Consider the following 24,850-nt stretch of genomic DNA (forward strand, 5'->3'; position numbering starts at 1 on the left):
ATTAAAGGTGTATGCAATTAACAACAGGTATGGTTAAAAATTTATACAAAACCAAAAGTTGTTAATTTTATTCTCTTCCTGCAGTGCTTAACTGCCTCTACAATTCAACAAAATTTGGTAAGCCTTCCGACCACACCCTAGAAAATATGGAATCAACCAAATTACAAACTGCAATACTTCAGAGAATCATGAGGACATTTTAATAATAAGAACACAAAGTGCTGTGATTTATGGTAAGATGGAACATAAAGACAATGCCATTTACTCTGAGCACTGCTCTCCATTTACATTGTTTACATTTAAAGTGGATGAAAGAATATGCATCAAGTGTACAAACAGGATCACAACCATATAAGCAAATGAAATTTATGCACCATTAAATAAGGGGCAGCTTATTTCAATAATGTTTCATTACATTTAAAGACAAAATCAAACGAGAGTATCTATTATGAATAGAAAGTGCACATCTTAAGTTTTATGGAACTATGTCTACATTTTAGGCAATAAACAAAAGTTTTAAAAGAATAATTCCTGTGTATCTGACAAAATAGTACTTAATATAAACACAACAATAACATAATTTTATGGAACTATGTCTACATTTTAGGCAATAAACAAAAGTTTTAAAAGAATAGTTCCTGTGTATCTGACAAAATAGTACTTAATATAAACATAACCAACTGCCATTACATAATCAATAAAAACATGTAATGGCAGTCATAAAAAGCAAAACATAGGGCTTAAAGCTGCATACACAATTCAACACATGTTCTACAAAAAATGCATTACAATTCCACAGCTAACATGATACAGCAGTATTTAAAGTGGGCACCTCTCTTCCGAAAATAGGAACAGATAAACAATGTAAATAAGTTGCTCTAGTTTTCCACTGACGATATTATCACAGTCATTACAATTTTTGTTACAATGACTGAATAAAATTCAACACTATGTCATTGATCATTTGTATTATATGGACATCAGACCATGATTGAAGACATGTTCCTGCGTGTAACATTCATGTACTAATGCTGCAGACTTCATCAGACAGTCAACACTCTTTCTTTTTTTTTTTTCCCCCAGGCAAGCCCACTCTGAGAACACTAACATGGTCTAATATAGCTGTATACACAATTCTACAGATTTTCTACAAAAGTGGATCAAAATTCCACAGTTAAATTGTCAGAGCAGTATTCAAGGTGGGCATCTCTCTTTAGTAAATTAAGAACAGATAAATGATGTACAAAGTGGCTCTTGTTTTCCACTGAAGATAATATAGCAGCCATTACAGTTTTCCTAGCTTTTGATGAAGTCTCCAGTATATGCAGATACAACATCAGGCACAGAAACGTATCTTAAGAGCCTGGCCTAATGCTCATTAAAAATCCACCAAGGATGTAAATACTGCCTGTGAAAGCCTGCACTGCATGATTCAACACTATCTCATGGAATGAAATATTACTTCTGATGGATACACCAGAGAGAATTAAAACATTGGTGATTAGCTTATTTCACTTTCTATATAGCGATGTGGTGATTAGCTTATTTTACTCTCTATATAGCAATGTGGTGGTAAAAACAATAACAAATAATAAAACGAGTACCGAAGTTGTGTATTACATGACAGATGGTACAATAATGGAATGGTAACAAAGAGTTAGAGATTCAACCACCACTCAGCTTCAAAAGAAAGTGATGAGCAGCAGGCAGGTACATAAAACAGAAATGATTAATGGTGACTCATTACATATGATTTCCTTGCAGCCGAGCTCTTTTGAGGCTTGCAAGATGGCTAAGAACCATGAAATAAAACTGAAAATACAGATACTATGGACAGAGAAAATTTATGCGCCAAGCAACAGCAGATGGAAAAATGTAGAAGGGCTTAAAATTGCTATCTTCCCCTCTTACACTTCTCTAGTAAGTCTATAACCATATAGTGTTTTCGCCAACTTCTCCTATGTTGTAAACCTTAAAAGACTCTTTTCCTCCAAACTTTATTCAGGGGTTCCTGGTTTACCTGTGTTTCCATCTTGCTGCCACTTGATGATGACCTTGCTGTTTGGTTCCCTCTCGTGAATAAATCAAGCAACCAAAAATACTCTGGGCCCTATCATTTCTGTGCAATAAAACTGCTCTCATTCACCTTCTTATATGAAGTGAGGGAAAATACTACTCAATATCTATATTTGTAGGGAAAAAACCAGTAATATCTTACATTTGCATACTGAGTTTCATGATTAATAATAACAATTATTAATTTCAGTTATATAGCATAATTTTGTATATTTAATCTATAATTAGTTTAACAGTCTATAATTGTTTTCACATGACCTACCTCATTCATATCACTTCAGATATTACAAGGAACAATGGTCATGTACTCATATACACATTCACATAGCTACATAACAAATTTATTGCTTTGTTTTAATTCTTAAGTATTTCACTACTGAAATAGTAAACATTGCAACTACCACCACCTTAACCAACATAAAGCAGCTGCGACACCATAGTCGTCTCCTTGGTTCCCATTTCCAACCTGTGGCATAGTGCACTTCATTAAATGCCATCATCTTATCGTTATTACAGTCTCTTACAACATACAGTCCCTTCTACATTATACTTACTTTATAAATTTCCTTATTGTTCTCTCATAAAATTTTTTTGCATTTGTACTTCATTTTTTATTTGTGCCATTTCCACAATTCTGAGCATAATCTGAAACCTTACATGGAATGCTATCAATATATACCTCACAATGATACATTTTATTCATTTAAATATACTGATACTGCATTACATAATAAACTGTATATTCATGGTGTAATTATTTATGCAACACACTGATCTGTGAACACTGTTTTTACTAAGATCCGGGTATTTGGAAGATTTATCACCTACTGCATACATGCTGCACAAATCATACTACAAGTTTAATAGCAAACTACAGTGACTTGGTGCAGAAACTTTCTGCCTGCAGCATCATCAATCAGACTAAAACTTATCTGTCTGTGAAATAGGAGCCCTCTATAGTGTTCTAAGTGCTGCTCTGGAGATTTTAATCTACACACTACTGTATATACAACCAGAGTTATGAGTTTATAGCTCTTCAATGGAACTGAAAAATTTATTATTGTTCTTACACCTAATGCATGCTTAGTATTCCTTCAAATAAGTTTTTTCTTAAGTGTTTATTATATGAGTTAACCTCTCTAGGCAGGAAACTGAGTTAATCACTGGTGCTCTCTGAGCTTCTGCACTTGTGGTAATAAGACCACATTCTCACCAGTTGCAGTTTCTCATGTGAAACTGCATTCTTCTGCCATCTGTAGACAACGGGCATCACTACTTCATTAGTTAAGTGTAGGTATGTTTGTGCTGATGCACCATTAAGACCTTCATCGGGAAGTGAGGAAGTAGGAAGAAACCAGGAACCACAAACTTTCCTCGTGAAAAGAAAGAAAAATATATATATGTAAAGTGGTAATGAAAATATTGAGAAGGCCATTAATGTTCAAGTGTACAGTGCATTTATTGTTTATCAGAGCACTGAAAAGGCAAAGGAAGATGCAAAGAAAAATTTGAGGCTATGTCTCATAATAGAACTACTGGAAAGTAATGGGCACATACTGCAGATAGTGGGCTTTATTTTGAAGATTACTTCAAAGACTATCAAACAAAGTTTATTTCAAGTAATCATGTATGTCTTGAGTGTAGTAAGGGTCTACTGTTAAGAATTCCTGGATATTTCATCGCTGTTCAACACACAATTCCTACACTGAAGAAATAATTTAAATAAAATGCTGCACTCCTGTGCCACCTGATCATGTAAACTATCACCAATAGGCTAGGTGCAAGCATGGGAACTACCAACTTGAAGGGTAAAGATATGACATTTCATTATACATAATACTGTGCATAAAGGACTAGCTGAACACCTGTTATTATAGTGTAGGAATTTACGAGGAATTTATCATGGATCAAACCAGCTTCATGCTGAGAGGTATACCAGGTACAAAAATGATCTCTGCAGTTCACGTTTCTGTGTCTTTCTTTTCACCAACTTAAAGAGTAAATGTCCTAATTACAATCCTATAAACATCCCTCTCCAGTTCCCATTTTTTGAAAAATTAACTGGAACAGGCTGTCACATGTTTGTCACTTCTTCCTTCTCTTCCTTCACTCTTCACACCAAATCATATTCCCTTCTTTCAAAATCTTCATTCTCTTATCTCCACGATTTCAATATGTGAAAGTAGCTATTATTTCACAACAGGAGCAGTCAGACAATTGTAATTTACAAAACTGAATATTCATACTTTACTTATAGCAATATGCCACAAATGTTCTTAAATATGATTGGTTTTCTTGAATTTTTACAAGCAATGTAACATTCCGTTATTATGTTTTCTGCAGAAATGTGGATATGAACACCTGTGAAATTGATTTAATTTGTACTATTGAACCTTTTCACTCACATTTCATTGTTTGATTTAAATGTGGAATTATGGTGATCAGTTGAAAGAAACATTGAGTTATCAAGAACACGCTTAGCCCTCATCTCCTCATGAGTCCGGTGAATTAGGCGATCAAAAATTCTCTCCTCCAGAAGAGACATTACACTTGCAGATGGAATCACATTTCGATGCACCTGTAAAGTAAAAATAATCTATCAAATTGAAACAAAAACAACTATGGTAATCAAAACATCTATAAACGTTAGTACTTGTTTATGTCTACAACACACAACCTAATACAGAGAGAATATATAAATGCAAATAGAAAGACTAAAGTAAACTGTTATTGTACCCTGCACATTGCTGTATGGTTGATACAAAATTACTAATTTTAATATATAGTTGATAGAATCTGAAAACTTGTGATGCACACTGAGACTACACTCTGGTCTTATAGTGGTGACATTTGGTACAGCTTTTACAAATTTTAAGTATTCCGTTAATAAGTAAACCACTTCTACAGTTTCAATGATATCAAAAATGTGATGACTCGGTGGTAAGAGTTTCATGTTTGGAGAAAAATTCAGAAAACTATTTTTCTTTTCCTAATGCCACTTAGCTTGCTTTGTCGAAAACAGCACAATCACCAAGCAAAATAATCCTATCTGAATATTATAATTTTGCATTGTGGCTACAGCACTGTGGCTGAACATCATACAGTCACATATATGGAAAAGATAAATGTAGGTGTATATAAAATTTCAGCACATGTAAGTAGAGACACTATGGAGACAGGAGGACTTGTCATATATGTTAAAATTTGTCATAGTGTGGGACATTTAGAAACTAAAAATTTTTGTGTTGAGGAACATACAGAAGCATACGCGTGTGAGCTTGAAACTAAATAATGGTACTTTTATAACTGTAGCTATGTATAGGTCCCCATTGGGAAATTTTCAGCTATTTTTGAAACTTGGATTCTTTGTTGTGCTATCTGTCAGACAGAGGGAAGCAAATTATTGTTTTTGACAATTTCAATGTAAATTTGATGAAAGAGACTGATAGAAAGCTTGACCTTGAAGTATTATTTGATTCTTTCAATTTGATGTCAGTTATTGATTTTTCTATTCAGATACTACAGGAAAGCAGCACACTGACAGATAATGTTTTTATGGACCAAGGCAAATTTAACCAAATAAATACTTTTCCTGTTGAGTACGCTATCTAATCATTATGCACAGCTAGTTACAGTATATGACATAGCTCCATACAATAATGCGAAACAGTCCTCCAAAATAGTGCATTCAATTAACAATTTAACAACAGCAAATTTTAGGGAAAGCTTGCAGCAATTTTACTGGGATGAGGCGTACAGGGAAGTTGATGCTAACCAAAAATTTAACCTATTTCATGATACCTTTGCAGGTCATCGTAACTGCCATCTGCTTCACGTCTGCTGTGCAGCGAGCTACATTAATTTAAGTATTAACTGTATTTTTCTTACTTGTCACTTGTTCTTCCATGTGTTTTTGCTTTTAGGAAGCTTTAACTGTTGAGTGCTAGTAATAGTGTGCCATAGATTTCGTGTTTGTTTTGAATACAGTCAGAGAGAGTCCCTTTAGTCAGCCGTAGTGCCAGTAGTGCTAGTGTTTGTTTTGAATACAGTCCAGAGACACATAGTGCTATTTTCGTTGTTTTCTACAAGAAGTGTCTAGCAACCACAGTTTAGTCAACTATCAGCCGCCTTTAGTGAATTAGCAGTCTCGTTAAAAGTTGATTAACTCTCTATAGTAAATTGATTTCGTATGATGGATAGGATGTGTGACTGCTGTGTACGGACGCAGGAGGAGCTGGCCACTGTTCGCGAACAGCTGAACATGTTGATGGCTGCGGTCAGCCATCTTCAGGCTGCTGCCTCGGAGTGTAGCGGCAGTGGGGAGTCCGGTGCGTCGCATGGTACACCCCAGGTGTTACATGCTTCACCCACTGTCCCTGCTGTCGAGACATCTTCGCGGGAACCGGGCGTGGTTCGGCCACCCTCTCCCCAAGGGGAGTGGTGGGTTCAGCGGCGTTTGCGGCGCACGAGGTGGAGGGTCAATGTGGAAGCTGGCGGTGTAGCATCACCCGCTCTGCCTGTGAGTGGACATGTGGCCGCTCCTTCAGCAAGGTCCGAGCAGGCACAAGGGGGGAGGGGTTTATTAGTTATTGAGAGCTCCAACGTTAGGCGGGTGATGGAGCCCCTTAGGGAAATAGCGGAAAGGTCGGGGAAGAAGGCCAGTGTTCACTCTGTCTGCTTGCTGGGGGGTTTCATCCGAGATGTGGAGGGGGCCCTGCCGGCGGCGATAGAGAGCACTGGGTGCACCCGACTGCAAATTGTTGCTCATGTTGGCACCAATGACTCCTGCCGTCTGGGTTCAGAGGTCATCCTCAGTTCATACAGGCGGTTGGCGGAATTGGTGAAGGCGGAAAGCTTCGCTCGCGGGGTGGAATCAGAGCTAACTATTTGTAGTATCGTTCCCAGAACCGATCGCGGTCCTCTGGTTTGGAGCTGAGTAGAAGGCTTAAACCAGAGGCTCAGACGATTCTGCGGAGATCTGGGGTGCAAATTTCTCGACCTCCGCTATCGGGTGGAGAAATATAGGGTCTCCCTGAATAGGTCAGGCGTGCACTACACGCCGGAAGCACCTACAAGGGTAGCAGAGTACGTGTGGAGTGCACATGTGGGTTTTTTAGGTTAGAGAATTCCCTCCCTAGGCCCGAACGCCTCCTGAGACGCAGCAAGGTAGGAGTAGGCGAAATGCAACAGGGACTAACAATATTAATGTGCTAATAGTACACTGCAGGAGCGTCTATAGAAAGGTCCCAGAACTGCTCTCATTAATAAACGGTCACAATGCCCATATAGTACTAGGGACAGAAAGTTGGCTGAAACCAGACGTAAACAGTAATGAAATCCTAAACTCAGATTGGAATGTATACCGCAGAGACAGGCTGGACAGTGAAGGGGGAGGCGTGTTTATAGCGATAAGAAGTGTAATAGTATCGAAGGAAATTGATGGAGATCCGAAATGTGAAATAATTTGGGTGAAGGTCAAGGTTAAAGCAGGCTCAGACATGGTAATTGGATGTCTCTATAGGCCCCCTGGCTCAGCATCTGTTGTGGCTGAGCGCCTGAAGGATAATCTGGAAAATATTTCGAGTAGATTTCCCCACCATGTTATAGTTCTGCGTGGAGATTTTAATTTGCCGGATATAGACTGGGAGACTCAAACGTTCATAACGGGTGGCAAGGACAAAGAATCCAGTGAAATTTTTTAAAGTGCTTTATCTGAAAACTATCTTGAGCAGTTAAACAGAGAAACGACTCGTGGTGATAACATATTAGACCTTCTGGTGACAAACAGACCCGAACTATTTGAAACAGTTGATGCAGAACAGGGCATCAGTGATCATAAAGCGGTTACTGCATCGATGATTTCAGCCTTAAATAGAAATATTAAAAAAGGTAGGAAGATTTTTCTGTTTAGCAAAAGTGACAAAAAGCAGACTACAGAGTGCCTGACGGCTCAACACGAAAGTTTTGTCTCAAGTACAGGATCAGTGGACAAAGTTCAAAACCATCGTACAATATGCGTTAGATGAGTATGTGCCAAGCAAGATCGTAAGAGATGGAAAAGAGCCACCATGGTACAACAACCGAGTTAGAAAACTGCTGCGGAAGCAAAGGAAACTTCACAGCAAACATAAACATAGCCAAAGCCTTGCAGACAAAGAAAAATTACGCGAAGCGAAATGTAGTGTGAGGAGAGCTATGCAAGAGGCGTTCAATGAGTTCGAAAGTACAGTTCTATGTACTGACTTGGCAGAAAATCCTAAGAAATTTTGGTCTTATGTCAAAGCGGTAGGTGGATCAAAACAAAATGTCCAGACACTCTGTGACCAAAATGGTACTGAAACAGAGGATGACGGACTAAAGGCCGAAATAATAAATGTCTTTTTCCAAAGCTGTTTCACAGAGGAAGGCTGTATTGTAGTTCCTTCTCTAGATTGTCGCACAGATGACAAAATGGTAGATATCGAAATAGACGACAGATGGATAGAGAAACAACTAAAATCGCTCAAAAGAGGAAAGGCCGCTGGACCTGATGGGATACCAGTTCGATTTTACACAGAGTACGCGAAGGAACTTGCCCCCCTTCTTGCAGTGGTGTACCGTAGGTCCCTAGAAGAGCGTAGCATTCCAAAGAATTCGAAAAGGGCACAGGTCATCCCCGTTTTCAAGAAGGGACGTCGAACAGATGTGCAGAACTATAGACCTATATCTCTAACGTCGATCAGTTGTAGAATTTTGGAACACGTATTATGTTCGAGTATAATGACTTTTCTGGAGACTAGAAATCTACTCTGTAGGAATCAGCATGGATTTCGAAAAAGACGATCGTGTGAAACCCAGTCGAGAACATACCTTCACCGAAGAGTCAAGCAGTATATTGCTCCCTCCTACGTATATCTCGCGAAGAGACCATGAGGATAAAATCAGAGAGATTAGAGCTCACACAGAAGCATACCGACAATCCTTCCTTCCACGAACAATACGAGACTGGAATAGAAGGGAGAACCGATAGAGGTACTCAAGGTACCCTCCGCCACACACCGTCAGGTGGCTTGCGGAGTATGGATGTAGGTGTAGATATTTGCAAACTGTTTCTCTAACAAAACAGTGAAACATAATTGTAAGAAACCATCTAAAAAGCCATCGCTTACTAAAGGGATAAAAGTATCTTGTAAGCAGAAAAGGAAAATGTATCTTATAGTTAGGAGGAGTAATCGTCCAGAAACAGCGAAACACTATAAAAACTACTGCACCATATTATAAAAAGCTATTAAAAACTCCAGAAGTACATGCATTTGAGATTAGCATCTCTGATAATAAAACTAAAACAATTTGGAATATTGTTAAAAGGGGAAACAGGGCAACTGAGAGCACAGAAAGACTGTATTTCTATCAAACTCAATGAAAAGTTTGTTAACAAAATGTCAGAAGCAGAAAACATTTTTAATAATCATTTTTTTAAGTGTTGCAGAGAAAATAGGACCCAGCTAAAGTGTCACAGAGAAAGTAGGATCCAGATATTCATTATAAAATGCAATGCAGCATATGGAAGAGGCAGTACCAATGGAGTCTGACTCAACTAACCTCTCCTACTGTAATTACGAAAATAATAAATTCACCCAAAAGTAAATGCTAACATGGAATTGATGGCATTTCCAACAGAGTACTAAAGGGTTGTTCCCAACAGATAAGCATGTTTCTCAGCCACATATGTAGTAGCTCACTGAAACACGTAATTTTTTCCAGATAGACTGAAATAAGCCATTGTTCAACCACTGCATAATAGGTCTGATGCTAACAACTACTGCCCAATATTACTTCTGACAGCTTTATCCAAAATTCTTGCAAAAGTAATGTATTCAAGAGAAGCATCACATATTTGTAAAAATAAAGTACTAACAAAATATCAATTTGGTTTTCAGAAAGGCTTATCAACAGAAAATGATATTTCACTGATCAAATGTTAAATGCTCTGAACAACCAAACATCCTCCCACTCAGATATTTTGTGATCTCTCATAGCCTTTTGACTGAGTGATTCGTGAAATTATTCTAGATAAGCTGAAGTATTGTGGTATGAGTGGGACATTACACAAATGGTTTAATTCATTTAACTGGGAGAATGCAGAAGGCTGAATTTAATAGTACATATAGTCTGCAAAAATCAGCAAAGTCCTCTAACTGGGGAGGTATCTAGAATGGTGTCCCACAGGGTTCAGTCTTGGGTCCCTTACTGTTCTTGCTTGCCACTCTATGTTCATGAAGATGCAAAGCTAGTTCTTTTTGCTGATGATACAACTATAATAATCACACCCAAAACACAAAAATCATCTGAGGAAATTGTAAATAATGTCTTTCAGAAAATTAAATTTTTAAGTGGTTTTCTGCAAATGGACTCTCAACAAATTTTGAGAAAACACAGTACATACAATTCTGTACAGTAAATGACACAACACCATTGATAAATATAGACTTTGAACAGAAGTCTGTCACTGAAGCAGAATATTGAAAATTTCTGGGTGTGCACACTGATGTGAAATTGAATTGAAAGAAACATATTGATAATCTGCTGAAATGATTAGGATCAGCTACTTATGCTATTAGGGTTACTGCAAATTTTGGTGATAAACATAACAATAAACTAGCCTATTATGCCTATTTTCATTCACTGTTTTCATATTACATCATATTTTGGGGTAATCCATCATTACGAAAAAAAGTATTCATTGCACAAAAGTGTGTAATCAGAAAAATAGCTTGAGCCCACCCAAGATCATCTTGCAGACATTTATTTAAGGAGCTCAGGATATTCAAAGTACCTATGCAATACATATATTCACTTACAAAATTTGTTATTAATAAACCACCTAGTTCAAAAACAATAGTGCAGTGCATAGCTATAACTCTAGAAGAGAGGATGATCTTCACTATTCTGGGTTAAATCTGACTTTAGCACAGAAAGGGGGGAATTAGGCTGCCACAAAAATCTTTGGTCATCTGCCAAATAGCATTAAAAGCCTGACAGATAGCCAACCAATACTTTAAAAAAAATTAAAAGAATTTCTGAATGTCGACTCCTACTCAACAGATATAAAGTAGTACGTCTAAAGAAATTTCGTAAAGAAAACTTACATTAAACTAACATGCTCCACATCATTATAAAATGTATTCATGATCTATGGAACAAGTATTAATGTAATGTAGCATGCATTGCACCAAGTGAAACCTGTATGCTGATTATGCATAAAAAAATTAGCATCACATTCTCAGGGTTGGCACACTTTGTTAGTTGTTTTGTGTCCTCTTTCGGCCCCTGCAGGGTAAATGCTTGTACAATGTGAATGCTGGGAAATTGTTCCATCTGCCACAATGAATTAAAACCTAGAAAACTTTCCTCTGATACTGTTTACAAGTGTTGCAGCAATCTGTATTATATTCAGTCATGACTGGGTACAATATTGTGTGCCTCAGACAGTGCTGAATCCAACTCCCATACAGAGAAGCGAGCAGTTATACAACTCAGACTTGTTGGACCTGAAGTCAAACCCATCACTCTCCATGGTCACACTGTCATGGTGAATGCTAGATCCTGGCTGTTAGTGGCAGTAACATAACAAAATGATCTGTAATAGTCTGGGCAATATCTCCATGTGTCTTTTGGAGATACTCCTGCTTCACTTTCGCTTCTATATGTGACCGATTGCAGTTAGTGGAAATATTCCTGACGGCATCCCATAGTCTTGTATAAGAGGAGCAGTTGACAGCATCCAGGAATACTTGTTGTGAGATATTTTTCCTGCCTTTGATTATTCATCAAGCATTGGTCCTCACTACTCGATAGATTGCAAGGGTTTCTGATGTTTGTTGATACTTATATCATAGTATAGCTGCAGTCTCATCCAAATGACTGGGCACCACTCATCACTCCAAAAAGGTACAGGCTGCCTTTCTAGATGACATAAGCGCTTCAGGGTGGACAACCTGTGGCAAGGTGGATAACATTTGTGATGTGGTACACCCACTTCTGACACTTTATCAGTGTTCAAAAACAGCTGCAGATTGTCCAGGTTCAGTTTTCTCTGCTGTTTATCCATCTTGGCAGCTTGTTTTCAAGGACTGCTCCATCTGGCAGATGGATCCCAGGTGGAGAGTGGTCACTGGTCATCAGTAAGTTCCCACCAAAGAGAATATGTGAGGGTTGGAAAACAAAAAGAGGTGACTGAGGAAGACCCAATAACAGTGCTGAGATGTGCGGGATTGCCTACGTTGATGATAAACAGCTAACTGAGACATCACAGGATTCTCTATAATTTGATCCCTGGGGCAGACAGAGGATGAGCCACATAACACATTATACACACTGAAGTGTCCCAGTAGGAGAAATAGCAAGGGGTATGTCTATAAGATCTTTAAGACTCCCATAAACAAGTTGTTCTTGTGGTGGACATATAGACAGCATACAGTGATCCTTTGACTGATATGAATTTAAACTGCTACTGCTTGCACATCAGTAACCTGAGATACAGCAGAGGAATGGTATGTGCTGTTTACAAACACAGCTATCTTTTCTTTGGCCCCTTCCCCATTCAGGCCAACCTTTTGGTGGAGGGTCCAGCCCCTTAGCACAAGGTTGTTAAGATAGTTTAAAATGTGTTTGATGCATACACAAACACAGGAAAAAAGATAAAACAGGGATCTTCCCTGTATTAGAAATTTTAGTTCCTCCACATGTTTCAAATCTATTCATGTTCCACTGTAGTATGGAAGTCACCTTGGCAGTGAGGTTTTCGTCTGTCTTTCCAGCTGTAATTCCTCCATGGTGGGGAGTCTGCAGCAGAGGGGGGTGGGTGGGGAGAAGGGTTACTTTAGGGCTTGCCAGTTCCCTCAGACAGACATTGACATCCATACCATCAATAATATGGTCATTATCTGATCCGTCAGACAGGACCAAGGTCGCATGTTCTGACAGTTTTGGACCTGAGCATTTTTGTTTCCAGCTCAGATTTTGGGGACAGTGTTAAGACTGTTTTAACAGAAATAATATTATGAAAAGGAAAGTTGCTACTCACCATATAGTGGAGATGCTGAGTCACAAATAGGCACAACAAAAAGACTGTAACAAATAAGTTTTCGGCCAACACGGCCTTTGTCAAAAATAGATGACAGAGACAAACACACACAACTGGGTGTGGCTTCAGCTGCCAGAGACCACAGTTGTGTGTGTGAGTTGCATCTGCACGAGAGAGAGAGAGAGAGAGAGAGAGAGAGAGAGAGAGAGCCATCTATCGTTGACAAAGGCCTTGTTGGCTGAAAGCTTATTTGTTACTGGCATTTTGTTGTGTCTATCTGCCACTCAGATTCTCTGCTACATGCTGAGTAGCAACTTTCCTTCTCATAATATTGTTACATTCCATCCTGGATTTTCCGCTGGTTGTTTTAATAAAAACATTTTTATGGGCCTTTGCTTGTCATGAGGGTGTGTCATTCTTCCTGGCAGTATGGTCTGGTTCCACCATTTTTTCAGTTGTAGGAAAACTTGTTCGTTTAACAAGTGGTGCAGGTTTGCAGCTAAATTTACAGTTCCACACTGTTGTGCTCTGTTCAGCTCTCAATTTCTGTGTGCTGAAACTTGTCTCCGGTACAGGTTACTTCAGTGCTGAAGCAAATGGTTTCATAAAAGTGGGTGGTTGTGTGTTCTTAAATACCCTTTCCACCTCAGAATATGAAATGTGTAGGGTAACCTTTATTACCTAGATTTTCTTCTCCAAATCTGATAGTCTTGTTGGCACAGCGCTTCATGGGCAGATGAACCATGTCGTCGACATGCAGCCTGACCCTTGCTAACCACAGTGGTGTGACTGAAGTGTTGACACTCCAAGCAGTGCATAGGGGTGGGTATGTAGAGCCTAACTTTAAGATCAATAAAGCACACTGTACACAAAGGCAGTTTTGGTAACTGAACATGAGAATAAAAGATGGTAGCTTCTTGAGCTCAACATTTATTGTTTTCATAAAATTCCTGACCTGACACCTTTACTTTCCCATTCCTGTTGCAGTTCTTTGGCATTAATTTCTATGATATCCTGACAGGTTACGACTCACAGCAATTTAACACAGTATTCAACTTAGCTTGATGGCATACTCTCCATATGGTTTGGGATTTAATACATTGCTTTTGTCACCTTAACCAGGAGTGTACCTTTACACAGCCTCTTGATAGATTTAAGTTGCCCTGAAAGTCACTATATAATTTTATTTATGTAGCAATGCATCAAATTTTCCCACATTTACTTACAATAAAAACATTATCTATCACAGGGTGTGACATGTTACTATTAGCACTTCCTATGATATTGACAGATATCTCAGGTAGCCTAGCGACACAAGGTCCAACATACCACCCGAACCACTGAAGGTGTTTGAATTGTACACAGGCTTCATGGACATTCCATGAGCAGCTGGGGCAACAAGAGTCCCACTTTAAAAAAAAAAAAAAGACCTATACGATCCTCCTGTTCCCATGACACAACCCAAAGTTCCACTGTCCACCACAGTGCATGGTGTCACTGAAGCATACGCAGAGCTTATGGTTACAGGGGATTGGAGGCACTCTCCAGTCCCTAGCTAAGGAAACCCAGGTTTGCTATACCCATACCCAGCCAATGATGGCCGAGTCCCCTGAGGTGCTCTGCTTTTAGAAAGACCCAGGGGCCCATGTGGCTTTACTTGAGTATACCATAGACATGGAAAGAATTACATCTACATCCAAACAGATACTACGCAAGCCACCCTACGGTGCATGGTGGAGGGTACACTATACCACTATTTGTCATTTCTCCTCCTGTTCCACTCGCAAATAGAGTGAGGGAAAAACGGGTAACTGTATGCCTCCGTATGAGCCTTAATTTCTCATATCTTATCTTCATGGTCCTTAGGTGTGATGTTTGTTGGTGGCAGTTGAATCTATCAGCAGTCAGCTTCAGATGTCGTTCTCTAAATTACCTCCTTTCTGTTTATGGAATCCCAATTGGATTTAAAGAGGAGATTTTTGTTCCCCAGAAATTTCATAATGTGTGAGCATAGAACATGTTTCATAGTTCCAAGAGATTGACATTGTTATATAGGTCTATAAGTTTGTGCCTCTGACTGATGGCCCTTCTTGAAACTGGGAAAGAGCTGTGCTTTTTTCCAAGCACTAGGTACGATTTGTTTCAGCAACTTATGATAAAACTACAGCTCAATGGGAAGCAGGTTCTCTCCTATTATCATTATAAAACCTCTCATCTGGTCCAGCTGTCTTCTCACTGTTGTTAAGTTTTAGCCCGCTACCTATTGTGTTGCACAGGACAGAGTAGCATGGAGAGCTGCATCAAACCAGTCTCAGGACTGAAGACCACAACAACAACAACAACAACAACAACAGCATCTATTCCATGATTACGTATTTCAATATGTGCCATTTTGGTAACCATAGGATGATTGAAAGTAGGAGGAACCACATCATGATGATCTGAGGTGCAACAATTTCAGAAGAACAAATTGGGTATTTTTGCCTTCTCTGTCATCATCTATTTTGGTGCTAGTATGGTCACTGAGCAACTGAACGCATGATTTTGACCTGATTACAGACTTTGCATAGACCCAAAACTTCTTTGGACTTTTAAACAGATCATTGAAAGCTTCTCACACTGCTTTCCACGTACAGTCATTTTGCCTTTATTCAGCTTTCTTTCCTCTACTATACTTTGATATTACTTTGATCCGTGATGAAGCTATCTGCTTTTGAAGCAACTTTCTCACATGACTATTAAACCATGGGTCTTTTCTGTCCCACCCAGCCTTGTCTGGCAGGTGCTTATTTGAGGCAAGTAGTGAAATACTTTTGAGTTTTATCCATTTGCACTCCACATTTTTGTCCTCAGACCTGAGTATTTGATGTTGGCTACTTAGATATTCTGTAATTTGTCTCCTACCACTCTTGCTATCCAAAGATATTTTCCTACCTTTTTTTAAAAATATTCCTTGTAACACTCATAGTCACTGATACTATTACAGCCTCCTAGAAATTAACCAATTTGAAAAGTCTGTGCCTGCTAAATACTATGTTTAATGTGTCAGGTCCTTAATTATCTGCACAAAGTAATTGTTGGACAATCTCACACTACTCCCTTCCCCAGGCACTAGTTTTAATTACATGACTCTCCCATTCTACAGCTTGCAAGTTGATATCCCATATATTATCAGGTGGTTGTAATTAAACTGGCGGTGTTCTGAGTGCTGCAATGTGGGCTGTACACATCACTGAACAATGAATCATTGTAGGTGTGTTCATTAATCAATGCACCTGTGGAGTATGCAGGAAAAAATAACAGTCCCACTTCCTGCCAGCAGGTGAAGATATGGAACTGTAAGCAGTCAAAATGTGAAGTGGGTGCAAGAAAAGTGGAGGAACAATCAAGCACAGTAACGGTGGTTCTGGCATGTTTACCGTATTTACTCGAATCTAAGCCGCACTCGAATCTAAGCCGCACCTGAAAAATGAGACTCGAAATCAAGGAAAAAAATTTTTCCGAATCTAAGCCGCACCTGAAGTTTGAGACTCGAAGCAGAGAGAAAAGTTTTAGGCCACACCTCCAACTGGAAACAAAGTTGGTCCATTGTAATATGAGACACAATTTAGGTCGAATAAATGACGATACAGCTACAGTAGTTTGGTTGTCGTAAGCTTAGCAGTTAAGCTTTACCAGGTAGTCATTGCTATGCGTCAGGTGCTCCGTCCGTATTTACACGGGTACCCTTCCTTTTTCACATGCTTCATCTGGTTTGAATTGATTGCTTATTTTTCTTTCATCTGATAAGTGCCGTTCTCTTTGTTAGAGGTGTTTACGTCACTCTAAGCTGAAAATGCATTACTGTACTGTGTCACGCGTTGTTCGTCGCGTTCTGATAATGAGTGTTTACAGCCTGTCGCCGCTCGCGGCATGGGTTGCTTTTGTGCGTGCTACCGCCGCTTACGATTTAAAAAAAAGAACAGAGAGGAATCGTCTCATTATCGAAACAATGGCAATAGACTGCTATTTGTTGTTACTTACACTACTGCTTTCTTTGACAATGATCAACAACAACCAAATAATAGGCTGTGTATGATGCAAGATGTTCTGAACGAGAATTTAGCAAAAACTTTTCTCTGTTTGAAAATCTTTGCAGACGCCTCTTTAGTAATTATATTCTGCACAGAAATTAGATTCATCTTAGACTTAAAAATCTAGTCAATTCCCCTGCTTCAATTCTGACTGTATCACTATTAGGCAAGGCATAAGAATAATACGAATATAAACATGACATGATATGTATATTCTTCCGTGTTTGCTGTTGTCGCACTCTAGTTTCGTAGTTTATTGGGCAGAAAGGATTTAAATGACATAGCAGCAAACATGAAAGAATACATGGCAAAATGTTTATATTTGTATTATTCTTATGGTGAAGAGAATACTGCGTGTGATTCACAATTCATAAAAGTTCCTATTAGCAACCATCCCTTCTCACAGGTAGGAAAAAATTCAGAACGTAGAGTTGGCCATGTTGACAAACATCCCAATCGGTCTTGCCAGTCGGATTTTCGTAGTACATTGAAATGCTGCTACATTCGAAGATGAACAATACAGAATTTGTATTTACTTCGTTGGATAATGTATGAAAATGAAGTGGTCGAAACTCGGGGCGGAGAAAAAAAGCTCGTCTTCCATCTTTTTTTTTAATTTTTTTACTGACGCAGAGGTTTTGGCGCCAGTATTTATCTTTGTGCCTGCAAAGCATGCCTGTGTAGTGCTACATATATTCGACGGCAGAAGTTAGTTGTGGTGGCACCTACCAACATTTTTCAGAACTTCCGCTTACTTTGCACTCGATTCTAAGCTCCAGGCGGTCGGTTTTTTTGGTTACAAAAACCGGAAAAAGGTGCGGCTTAGATTCGAGTAAATACGGTAGTAGGACATGATCATAAGTTACAACATGTGTTCAATATGGTCTTCTGAACCAGCAACACATTGCATCTGTTACACGGCACAGTCAACAGTTGCTAGCACCATACCCGGTGCAATTGGAGAGATGTGTCATGGTATGGTATCCTTCAGATCAGGAAGAGTCCAATAGGCACAGTATTTCAGATATTCCCACAACCATAAGTCACATGGATTTGGGTTAGAGTATTTGGAAATACACATATCTTGAAATTGCCTAGAAATTATGTGGTCATTACAGAAGGTTCCTCAAAGCAAATCTTTTATCTAGGAAGTGACATGTGGTGGTCACTTCATCTTGTCTGAAAATGGTGGTGTAGACACCACCTGTGTTTTTAAAAAGGTGTAATCACGTACTGCACAAGGAGGTCCTTATAACATGCAGATGTCACAGTACACCTAAAAGGCTCGAGAGGTGTCATCTCCTCAAAGAAAAGCGGACCGAGAATGGAGGAGCTTATGAAACCACACTACAGTCACACAAGCTGACTGTATTGAATGTTCACTAGGGGAGAGACAATTCCCACAACACAGCCTGAGCACTGGCTGCAGAGTCTCAGGCATGTACTGTACGGTTGGCTATAGCTGCAGCCACTTAATCAACAACTGCCATGGGAATGGTCCGCCTCCCTCTCCCTGCTGCAATACCTAATCACTTCTTTCTTCAAATTTCTTTATTATATTCTTTAGCCCATTTATTGAGATGGGGCCTCTTCGCAGCTGTTTCTGTCGGTGATGCTCCTGCAGTGCTGCTACTGCTATCGTTCTAATAAAACAACTTTGACTGCAGTGCATGATCTTTCTTCTCAATACACATTGTGTTTTATATGGAATACTTCAACCTTCTTGACCCTTTACACCAACAGTCAGTTCACAAAAGAAATCAACATGCAATGCAAAGTGATAAACAGCATATTGACATCAAAACAGGAAACATTTCACATTCTGACTGCTTATAGTGCCATATTTTCATCTGGTGGCAGAAAGGGGAGCTATTATTTTTTTCAGCACACTTTGTGAGCGCACTGATGGATGAACATACCTACTATATTTCAGCATCCTGCAACGTATATAGCCCGCACTGCAGCACTCGGAACACTGTCAGTTTAACCCTCGAGTGGGTGTAACACAAGTGGGTACATGGCATACTTTGTTCACATGTCAGGAATTGCTGTCCTTATGTCACCAACATAAACATGTATGAGCAATATCACAGTTTAATCTTAGTTTAATTACACATCACTTTGTTGTCATGAACAAGTGTTATCCCAGAGTAATGACCCACTCGGGGCATTAAAGAGCGCAACTGAGTCAGATCCCAGCTAACTGCTTATTTGGTTGCTACTTATCTCTTAGACAATTGCCTCAATCACGGGATTATGCTGACAGCTCATAGTATGGGTCATTTTCTTGCACGAATCGTAAATTTTTTCTCACCTAGCTCGCTGTTTATTTTATATTACTACCACTCTCTGACAACACATTTTATCACATTGTTAACTGAAGCAATATTTAAGGCATAGATATGGGCTTGCAACTGAAAAACAAACATGGAATGGTACAATATATTGTTATTTGTGGTTGGTGCACTTTATACATATGTGCACCTGCTTGACAGTTAATTATAACCACTTGGTACACTTGCATGATCCTGAAACTTAATCACGATATTCTCCAAGTTGTCTCTGAAGTGCTCCTGATGTAGGTAGTCTGCAAAAGCATCTGATAACCATGTTTGGTCACTTTTGATGCTTAACTTCAGCCTAACTACTTCATATTCAGGATCTGTAATAACTTCACTAGTTACAATAAGAATTATTTACAGCAGTAAATAAGCCACCACCACTGGCACCTAGCCTGCCCTCGTGATACATATTTCATTCTGAGTTTAGGATTTTGCTGCTGTTCATTTTCAGTTTTGGCCAGCTTCCTGTGCCTAACATCAGGTGGATGCGATGGCGACTATTGCTGAAACAACTGGCTTTTGGTTCTATCAGTTTTTGCAATGCCAGTTTAACTGGACTACTACAACTGCTAAAAATAACCGGTTTCTGAGAGAACTGATTTTCATTTTTTAATTCCTATTATTTCCTGTATTAAATGTAGGAATACAGCAAACATTGAAAAATTTTGACTCCCTCAGTTTTAAGATACACAGAATCACAACATTAAATTAACAGGCAAATAAAATAAAACTTAGTACACTGCTTTACTTGAAAGATGATAAGTGGTTGACTAAAAAAAAAAAAAAAAAAAAAAAACACCAGTATTCTCCTATTGATTCTAATGTTTTGAAACTCTGCCCCAAAATCATATTGTAATTGGGGATCATACTACTACTTGGACATTACCAATAGTCAGCGCTAAACAGTGGTAATAGAGGTTGAAGAACTGTGTTCTTCATGTTAATTTGTCTGTCCTCGAGGGTTACAAGCAGATAAAGGCATGTTATGCAGACACAGGCAGCTGATCACCTGCTTTTTATTTATACTGTAAACTATGAATGAACTGTTAAATTTTAAGTTTTATTGTTACATTATGTCACAGATTTGTTGTTGTTCCTCCCATTTTTAATCTTTTAAAGCAAATGAAGCACAGTATTTCATTGATACTCCACTTCGTTAAAACTTCCAGTCCAGGGATGGTGCTATTACGTAATACAACTGATGTCCAAAGACAACAGTGAGAAACTATCATATAGACCAGGTGCGGCCAATCTTGTACACATGTACCATCCAACAGGCCACACCACATGGTAATAGGTATGTTATTGTCTCAGCAATGCTATGCCAATTCTTATAGCATGTGTTTGTTGCTCGTCTCTGTTGGCATTAAAATAGCACTGATAACTTTTCTCATTTTCTATAACACTACAATAATTCAAAGCAATGCAGGGTTTACAAATAAAAATCATTCATTCTTAAAATAAGATTTATTTGAAAACAAAAAATTTAGCACTGCTGCAATAGCTAATTTACATTTCAGTTTTTTACCCAGTTATTAGTAAAAAATAAAAACATCTGTTACAAGCAAGAGCAGGCAAATACTGAAAAATACTGGTTACTCACAACTAAAATACTGGTATTGGTTTTATCTGGCCAGTTTTTCCTATCCATCCTATATGGGCATTATGACCTTCAATAAGTGAGATTAGCTCTAGGACCTTATCATCGATGATTCTGCAGTTTAGTAACAACACATTACAATTTTATCTTTCTAATCGTCAAGGCTGAAAGCTTTTGTTTAAGATTAATCTGGCTGATTTGTCTTCTATTTTGACAGTCATTTCATCAGTGTCCCTAAGGAGGCGTTACTCAAACCTAAAAACCCCCATGTGTATGCCACACATGCTGATTTACCAGAGTAGCTGCGTCTTTTGTGTAGTGAAGTCCAGACCTTTTAAGGGGGACCTCGCAATTTTCCATCAGATAGTAGAGGTTGAGAAATTCACGTCAGAGATCATTGCAGAAGTGCCCGAGCCTCTGGTTTAAACCTTCCACTCAGCTCCAAACCAGAGGACTGTGATATCGTGCTTCCACTCTATAAGAGATGCTAACTGCCTTCAACAATCCAGCCAACTGTGTAAAGAAAACAAGAATGGCCTCAGAATACAGGCAACAAGCCTTATTCATGCTGACTGTGTAAAGAAAACAAGAATGGCCTCAGAATACAGGCAACAAGCCTTATTCATGCTGACATAAGTCACTATTGCAGGCAGTTGCATCCAGTGTGTGAAACAGCTGCTGGTAGAGTCTCCTCCATGTCTTGGACAAGACCTCTTTGCAAGCATACTGAGTGCACACTGACCTTTTTGCTCATTCTGCTGTTTCCCTAAAAGGCCCTATCATTGGATCTCACAATGAGCAACAAACCCAAGCTCTGTTGTTGTCTGGACTTGGCAGGAAAATCAGCTTCCAGCCCAACAGACAAGACATCACGTGCTGGTTCAGAATTGTTACCAACACTAGGCAGCTCCTCATATCTGTTGCCAAGGTGTAACAAGGTTTCACCTTCCACCCAGAGATGCAAAAAACCTTCCCTGTATGCCATCATCCTCAAGTGAGGAGAAACTGTTCAGATAAGGTATACTGGAAGACAGAGTGACATTGAGGTTGTGAGGAGATTCCAAATGCACCAGAGGTGTTGGAGCTTTTTCCAGTGATCCCTCAACATTGCCACAGCTTACGGCAGCAGCCTAATGCCTGTTGACTGGCCAATGCCGTTTCTAACTATTTCTGAACAGTGAACAATTCACCTTAGTTCCCACACAACAAGCACAGCCCCCATCCATCTTCTACTATGAAAAAGCTATGTAAAATCAGGAAAAAATTGCTAACCAACCAGTCAGGGACTAACTGTGTACGAACAAGCAGACCACAACAACTGAGTAATTTCTGTGAATAAAGTGACAACAGCACTACAGTGATGGGAAACTACACTAAAAACTTACTAATGGTCAAAAATTATGCAAACTCTTACAACAAAATAAAAAGGACTCCTAAAAACAAGTAAATTGTTACTTTCCACTTCTACTAAGAAGCACACAAGAATACTACTCAACATGATTTGTGTACAAACTGTGAGCTGCTGCTGATGAACTCTGTACCACTCTATGACTGGAGATCTACTGCCTTCAATGCCTCAAATGCTAAATGCCTCATTAAGTAACTCTGCCAAGGCTATGACTTTCCCAACTCAACCCTCAAAACAAGATCATCTCTCTGTGAAATCCTTCTCACACCATCCAATGTTGCCTTCTATCACTCTTCTAACCTCTGTAATATTCTTGTGAAACCATTACTACATTCCCAGGAAATGATCTTTATTGTTATTGTAAATGAAGTTCCAGAAATTTCCAAAATAACCTTAAAAATCATTAACGTGTTTTGAAAATTCTTCAAGACCGTATCATCTCTATCCCAAGGTTCCTACCCCTGCAATCATTCCCATTGCACAACATGCCCCTTGTATCCATCACTTGCAAATTCTACATTAAAACTGGAATATATGAAATCAGCTGTGTTGAATAAACTGTTCTTGGGTTTCCAACCGAGTCAATTGCTTAAAACTACACGAGCTTCCGGCCAAGCACTCCTTGGCCACTGTCAAGTAATATGAATGCCAGTGGGCTGTTGGTGCGCCCTTATATACAGTAGCTGCCGGCAGTGACGTTACTGGTGCCCGTGGCATTGCTATATTTGGGCATGTTTTGAATCGGCGTTCGATGTACCCTCTTCAACCGCACGATCGCTGGATCCCACGTAGCGCTGAGCTGCAAGCCACCGTCTCCATTCAGGGTGTTTGCGGTAATTTTTATTTCAATAGCTATCTTTATTAAACTGTCCCAGAAGCCGTTAGTGCGAGCCACGACTGAGGTATCGTCAAATTTTATGTGGTGACCGTTTTCTAATGCATGCTCAGCTAACACAGATTTTTCTGGATAGCGTAGGCGATAATACCTCTCATGTTCTTTCCTGCGTTGTTCCACAGTGCGCACTGTTTGTCCGATGTACTTCTGGCCACACTCACAAGGTATTTCGTAGACTCCAGGTGTTCTGAGACCTACTGTGTCTTTAACTGGTCCCAGTAATTGACAGATTTTCGTTGGAGGCCTGAAGATTGGTTTGATCTTGTGTCTTTTCAACAGATGGCTTATCTTGCCCGACATAGAGCCACAGAATGGCAGCAAAGCAAGTTTCTTTTCCTCCTCTTCGTCATGGTCTTATTCTGATATTTCCCAGAAGGAGCAGGAGTGTAAGATCTGTACCCTTCAGGTGCAGTTACAATGCGCAAAGGAGGAACTAGATAGGTTGAGGAGGGTGAAGGTTGGTGGGGAATGGAAACTGGCCATTGGCAAGAAGGTAGCTAGGAAGAGGAGGTATTCAGACAGTTTTACTTTGCATACATGCAATAGATACAACCAACTGTCAGAGTTGAGTGGAGAGGAGCCTCGTGAAGCCGTAGATGTAGGTAACTTGCAGCAGTCCTCAGCAATTAGGAGGCCTTGGTTAGTTGCAAAGTCTAGCAGAAAGAAGGTTCCGCTGCTAGGTAGTTCCCAAGGTAGAGGTGTGGGCCAGCAGTTGCAGGAAGTGTTGGGGAGTGAGTACCAGGTCACCAGCATTGTGAAGCCTAGTGCAGGGTTGACTCAGGTGACTGAAAGCATAGGGGAGTTATGTAAGAATTTTACGAAAGAGGATCAGGTAGTGATAGAAGGTGGAGTAGGGAACAGTCTCGATAGGGATGGGGAATATGATGTCAGTGATGACTTGGTTAAGATAGCTACTCAAACTGGTAGCACTAATGTGCATTTCGTGCAACTGTTTCAGCGTCATGATCGGCCTCACCTTAATGTGGCTGTTAGGCGCGTTAATGTGGGGCTGGGGAGGGCACTGATGGCGAAGGGCATGGATCACATCTCAGTGGTGCCAGTTGGGTCTATCAGTAGATGGGGTTTCACTAGGCATGGCCTGCACCTCAATAGGTATGGGAATGGGAGGCTGGCTAAGCTTATAGGTGACAGTGTAGTGGGTGGTGGTGGTGGTGGTGGTGGTGGGATCACTCATGGAAAAATTCCTGTAGTAGTTGGTGTTAGAGCTGCACCTTTTTTTAGACTGAAGTCAGCGGATAGGTATACCTGCTTAAAGGAAGTGCCTCTAACTAAGGGCTCACCTCCAGAGGATGTAATGTTTCCAAGTAGAGAAGGAATTTGCATATTTAATCAAAATATAAGATGTATCAGAGATAAAGTTAGTGAACTGC

At 39.5% G+C, this 24,850-nt stretch overlaps 1 protein-coding gene across 2 annotated transcripts in view; it reads right to left on the reverse strand.

The window, feature by feature from the left end:
• Window positions 1-1,016: 1,016 nt before the first annotated feature.
• LOC126248422 (transcriptional adapter 1-like) overlaps window positions 1,017-24,850 on the reverse strand; it is a 177,804-nt gene continuing 153,970 nt past the window's right edge. For both annotated transcript variants that reach the window (XM_049949389.1, XM_049949388.1), the window contains 2 exons: window positions 4,482-4,654; window positions 1,017-2,728 (listed from right to left, as the gene is read on the reverse strand). In XM_049949389.1, the coding sequence (XP_049805346.1) occupies window positions 2,644-2,728; window positions 4,482-4,654 (258 nt within the window). In that variant the 3' untranslated portion in view covers window positions 1,017-2,643. The remainder of the gene's footprint in view (window positions 2,729-4,481; window positions 4,655-24,850) is intronic.

Source organism: Schistocerca nitens, chromosome 3, assembly GCF_023898315.1.
Source record: "Schistocerca nitens isolate TAMUIC-IGC-003100 chromosome 3, iqSchNite1.1, whole genome shotgun sequence".
NCBI lineage: Eukaryota > Metazoa > Arthropoda > Insecta > Orthoptera > Acrididae > Schistocerca > Schistocerca nitens.